General features: G+C 44.9%; 1 protein-coding gene across 1 annotated transcript in view; it reads left to right on the forward strand.

Moving 5' to 3' along the window:
• Positions 1 to 5,643, forward strand: part of LOC142584928 (glutamate receptor ionotropic, kainate 2-like) — a 246,588-nt gene extending 240,945 nt beyond the window's left edge. The window contains exons 14-15 of the mRNA XM_075695279.1: positions 2,954 to 3,279; positions 3,993 to 5,643. Coding sequence (XP_075551394.1) covers positions 2,954 to 3,279; positions 3,993 to 4,151 — 485 coding nt within the window. The 3' untranslated portion in view covers positions 4,152 to 5,643. The remainder of the gene's footprint in view (positions 1 to 2,953; positions 3,280 to 3,992) is intronic.
• Positions 5,644 to 6,000: the final 357 nt, after the last annotated feature.

The following is a 6,000-nucleotide window of genomic DNA, read 5'->3' on the forward strand; positions in this document are numbered from 1 at the left end:
TCGAGGGACAGGTCCGCGAACTTTGCGAATTTCTTGGCCAGAAATTGTTCACTCAGTAGTTATTACATGACCCGGCCTTCCTGCGCTAATAGGCTAATGTAGAATGGAAGCATACCAAATTTTACAATCTTCCGCAATACGTCACTGCCCACCTTACTGCCCAAAGTGGAAACTCAGTGGCTATGGCCTCGCGTTGATGAGCACGTGATCGCCGGCTCGCACCCCGGCGACCATCTACGGCCGCATTCCTATGAGGACCTGAAGCAAACGCTCGTGCACCAACCATTGAGTTAACGTTAGAAAACCTCAGGGGGTCAAAGTTTACCTGCAGTCCCGTGCCGCGGTTTGCCTTATAATGTAGATTAGATTATATATAGGTAATGGTTTTAGCATGTAAATTTTGGAATATATCTTTAATCGAGTGTTCTTACGGCGCACATGCAGATTTTGAGGCGAAGTTTGCCTTGCGAACCTTCGCGGATTTTCCTGACACTAGCTGCTGGCTGGGTACTGCTGCTGTGTCGCAACATAGCTCGCACTTAGGACAAAAGAAAATTGAATTATCCACCCGATCGAGCCTCGGTCATCCCGCACAACAGCACGTTGCTCTGACAGGTCGCATAGTGCATGGGCGCCCGCCAGTTTCAACCGCGCGAGGGGCGGAGCAATAAAATGGGCCAATCTGTAGCAGTTTATTAAGCGCTGCACGAAATCTTCTCTTCACATTCGAAAATTCGATTTGAAAATGTGCGTTGCATCTGTATAATTTTGTTGTTGCCGTTGTTCTTGTAAAGCTTGTCGCAGAAGAGTTCGCAGCTATTCCGAAATGAACTCCAGCATACCGGACAAGGAGTGTCGTTTCCGGCAGCGCAATTATCTTTGACGCTATCTCCCTCGAGACGCAGCAGTCCATCGACGATATATCCCACTGTCGCCGGATGCGCATCTCCGGGAGCGGCGTGACGAAGGCGGCCATGTGGATCGATGACGGCCGCCGAGGCGCTGGAGCTGAAATCCGATTATCTGACAGGCGGCGTAAAGAGCACCACACGAATCAATAAAGGCGTATAGTAAGCAAGCCAGTGAACCGCAGGGAGCGTCGGTTCTTTTTTCTTTTTCGTTATACTGAAAGAGTGCGAATACCTCTTTTGTATGTCAATATATTTCACTGGACGCCCTGCACAAATTTTTTAACAATGGTAGTTTGAAAGTTGCTTTTTTCGTTGTTAATGATTCTTCAGTCTGTAATTTCACCAAATTCATCAAAAATTACAAGTGCGCGTCAGAGTTTGTTCGTTTGCAGAATGATGAATACGCAATTACAAGGAAAGCTCTGGGGACAATTATGCGTAACTGACAGGATAGCGCTACACCAGATGACGTGCTGCGTCTGACTCATATTACAAAAAGAGAAAAGCGTATTTACAGTAACGGTAGCGTAAACTTGTGACAATAAAAAAACACTAACAAGAATAAAGAATCCGAAATACATATTTAAATAATGAACAGAACGGGGATGTTGCAATTGTAGGATTGAAGTTTGTCACTGCTGCTCAAGCATCGTAACCCGCCTGAAAACTGCCTGGTACCACATTCATGCATTTTTGTTCAAATTCAAATGTTCCCTGAGGAACAACGATGCACTCAATGGTACACTATGTACATATTTGTCGAAACTGGTGCTGTCCACAGACTTGTTATAGCAAGAGATATCGCTTTCAATACTGGCCGACTTTAGTCCTGGAATCACTAAATGCCTGAAAAAGCAATACATTAAAGGTGAAGCGGTGAAATATTCTTTTCAATTGTATTGGTGATGATTGGTTAAATGACGGTGCCCCTTATGTTGGGGATACTCCAGTGTGATACACTATACACCGATTCCCCCCTTGTTTAAATAATCCCAGTCAGTCGTACCAGCAACAGGCGGCAGACACTTCCACAAAAATTTTGATACCCCCGCAATACTGTTCTATGAACCGTGACAAAAAAGAACACGGAGCAGCGTGCACCAACTTTTAGGTTGTTGACGTGCTGTACTAAGTTGCTAGCGTAATCTACTCATAGGCAATTTATATAAGTGATTGCCGAAGCTTACTGCTTGTTTACCGTTTTTAAGTATGCCAGCAATCAACTTGTTCTCTTGCGGACATTTACCTTGCCTGTGACAGACATGCCCATTAAAGTGCGCAGCAAGTATGTTCTTCTAATAGCCAGCAATGCGACACATGAGACACAAGAGAGTTTTTTTCCATGCTTTCACGGGTCAGCGTCAGCTTGGCGCGGTGCAGCTGAACGAACATGGAAAGTAAAAAAAGAACGGAAGTACAGGATGCCCAAAACAACGCATGATCACTTGAGATGTTAGTGACATATAGAAGCAACTCATTTGCAAAAGCCACCAGCAAACTTGGGATGTGCGATAATAACACTGTGTGTTCGTGGATGGTTTCGTAATATGAATATTTTGCCCCCATTTGGTGCGATAAGCCCGCCAAGGAATGTTCAGTTTTATTACAATTGAGCACGTGCTGGGTGGGCGAGTTGGTTATGCATCATTACAACGAAGGCGCCAAGTAAAACAACGGACAAAGGAAGGAGACACGAGACAACCACGTAGACGTAGGCGTAGCTCCCACGTGGTTGTCTCGTGTCTCCTTCATTCGTCCGTTGTTTTACTTGGCGCCTTCATTGTAATCCTGCACTACCATATAGCTCAAATTTACTGGAGATGTTCCCAAATGACTCTTATTAGTAAATCGACGAAATGCTAATTGATAAGGACAGTCTTGAAGCGATTAAAATCTGTTAACTGCCACTCCCATTAAATTACATCGCACCGAGATCACGCTCGCCGGGGAAAGGCAGCAGGCGTAGCGTGCGGTTGACGCGTCGGGAATGAGCTTTGTTTGCACAGTGATCTGACTCGGCGCTCACCTCTGCTCGATTTCAGCGTCCCCCTACACCGCCCATCTGTCTGAAGCCATTCTCCGACTTCAGGAGACTGGCGTCATTGCTCGCCTCAAGAAGCAGTGGTGGATGGGACACTGTTCCCAGCAACGCGAGCGGGAGAAGGGCACCTCTGCGCTGTCTGAGACGAAGGACTCTTCCGAGGAGGCGAACGCGCTGGGCGTCTCGAACGTCGGCGGCGTCTTCCTCGTTCTCCTTGGAGGCCTTGGTGTGTCCAGCGTGTGCGTGATCCTCGAGTTCGTATGGAAGACCCGCCCTTCCTCCAAAGCTAAGAAGAAAGCTGTAGAAAGGAGCTGCGAGATTATGGAAGTAAGTAAGGGTAGAGAAACCCCTTGCTTTCATCTTATACTCCCCGTTGGTTCGCTATCCGTTTGTGGTCGTGTTGTACTGAAGCCAGCTATGAAATTGTGTTTTCTCTACAAGAATCGCAAGAACAAAGTATAACTTAAATGAACTGGCTGCGTGGTGTTAGAGTATAAATAGCAGCAGCTGGCATGAAAAAAAAAAAAGCGGAGGGAACAGCAAAATTACAAAGTGCGCCCGCACGAATATTTCAGTTTGCGGTGGGGGAGGGGGGGGGGGGCATCGCGTGATATAGTTTAACTGTGCTATCATCTTCTCGGACAAGCGGTTAAGTTATTACTTTCCTGCTCAAAGTAAGCTAAGAAATACTTTAACATCTTCTTTATCAGTTGCAGCGCATGTCCTTATCATGTTTTTTGTTCCTTAGCACCAAAATTGGGCATGAAGGACTACCTCTCTCGCCCTGCCACCCCAGGCCCTAGTCTTGCCCAAGGATGTTACAGCAAAGGGACAGAAGTGTTGAATTGTTACCTAGGGAAAATCTCTTACTTGTATATAAAAATGAAAGTCCTATAAACATGTACAAACGAAGAGCAAGTGCAGCTAGATATTATGCACAATGTACCATGCAGGCAAGGTATTTTTTTTATTTAGACTATCCCCACTGCTGAACTAACTTCCTCCTTTTCTGCCGCTCTCATCTTGCGCGCCCTGGGCAGCTGTCCAAGAAAGAGTCCAAGACTTCACTGGAGGTGCTGTCAACTGCTCAAGAGGATCGCTCAATATCGGTGCTGCCGGCCACCACGCTTCAAGTGGACGTTGTGGACGGCCGTGAGGCATCGGCTCATGCTCAGCAGAGGAGGCCTGATGTTTCCTAGCAGTGTGGCGAGTCACCAGACGTTCTTGCCACGGCCACGCACAACCCCGAGGCATTCTGGTGACTCTCCGATATCCCCCCTGTGTGCGGTGCAGCGGACGCTGAAAAAAAAAACAGACGGTTACTGCCAGCGGACATCTGCGACAACGCTTTCGTATTGTCGCCAAACCTACCGCCCTGTGAAGAACAGTGAACAATGTGAACTAAGTGGGCATGCGCTAACTCACTCCTGCTCACTGTGGTGCGTCCTTATACGGCTGCTTTCTTTAGCCGTTGTCCGAAGGCGTGTTTTTTTTTCTTCTTTTTTTACCAAATGTTTCGTCCCATGCTAGCAAGTGATGTAAAGTTGTAACCTTGAAATGAAAGAAGAGCAGATCGAACGTGAAGTTACTGGGAGGCGTCAGCAGCTGTCTCAAGTTAGCAAACAAAAGGTGGTGCTTTACTTTTTCCATATGAGCGCTGGTTCGCACTAAAAAAAATTTAGGAGAGAGCACACTGTTACCATTTTGTAAAGCGTTTACAAAAAACACTAAAAAAGTGCACGCCGAAAACTATTCTTTAACGTCTTCACTACCTGAAGCATTGTAGGCAATGTAATACTGTTTTGCATTGACCCACCAATATCTCAACTCTCCGACAAAAACAGTTTTGTAGTTGCCAGGGCTTTCTCAAAAACATAACAATATGGCCGTCCTCCAGAAGAGATAAGAAGACTACTGCGCACAACGTTCGTTGCTTCGTATTCCAGCTGCCAGCAGAGAACCGCCAGACGAAGCCCTTTCTTTAAAGAGAGAGAAAAAATTACATGAAAAGAAAGGGGGCTTCAACAAAATGGGCCCGGTTGGCTACTCTGTACTAGGGGAAAGGAAAAAAGCAAGGAAGAGATTAAGAGGACACAACGTCATTTGTTAATTGACACTGAAGCCACCCGTGCAGTGAAATTCTGAGCACTTTGTCTAGAGAAAAGAGAGAGAGAGAGAAAGAGAATAAAGGGAAAGGCAGAGAGGTTAACCAGATAGGAAGATCTGGTTTGCTACCCTAGGCTGTAGATAGAGGGGAAGGGGAGGTAGAGTGATAGCAAAATAGAGATAAAGAAAGAAAGAAGCATAGACACACGACACAGCCAAGAACAACCTAGAAGATGGTAAAAAAAATGCTGTGCTGAAACCTTCGAAAACAAAAGCCGCATTGATTGTTCTTCGCTATAGCTGAAAAAAAATTACCATTTGCAATTTTCTCCACAATAAAGCTTAATGTAAAAATTTTATCATAATGAAAGAAAAACATACTTTGGTAACATAACATGCTACGTTCAATGATTTTGTTAACAATAGCATACACGATAAAAAACATGAAGCTTCATTCAGAAAAATAATCCACTGCGAAACTCTTTCTTCCTACTTCTGTGAAGTATACAGGCAAATTTGTTGTTACCGGTGCGGATTAGTGGATGTAAACGTGTCCGAACATTTGAGACATGACTGCAACGTGCAAACATCACCTTGACTTTCTTCAACGGATGGTAGAAATGAAGAGAATAAAAAGCAGCGTATTATGATCATCATCTCAGTTTACAAAAAAAAAAGATAAATGTGGTGCGAATTATTCTCAAACCAGAGCTATATAAGGTATTAATTTAGCTAACGACTACTGAGAATAACCATTCCATTAAATGTTTAGGCTTATTGTGCCAAAACCACGAACTCATTATGAGACATGCTATAGCGGGTCCTCTGGAATAAATTTGACCACGTGATATTTTCTATCTTGCAAGGAACACACTGCTAAGATAAGGAAAAGTATTCTGCCATGCGAGTAGGAAATATGCTGGCATAAACTATCTTCCGTCA

This window comes from Dermacentor variabilis, chromosome 6 (genome assembly GCF_050947875.1).
Source record: "Dermacentor variabilis isolate Ectoservices chromosome 6, ASM5094787v1, whole genome shotgun sequence".
Taxonomy (NCBI): domain Eukaryota; kingdom Metazoa; phylum Arthropoda; class Arachnida; order Ixodida; family Ixodidae; genus Dermacentor; species Dermacentor variabilis.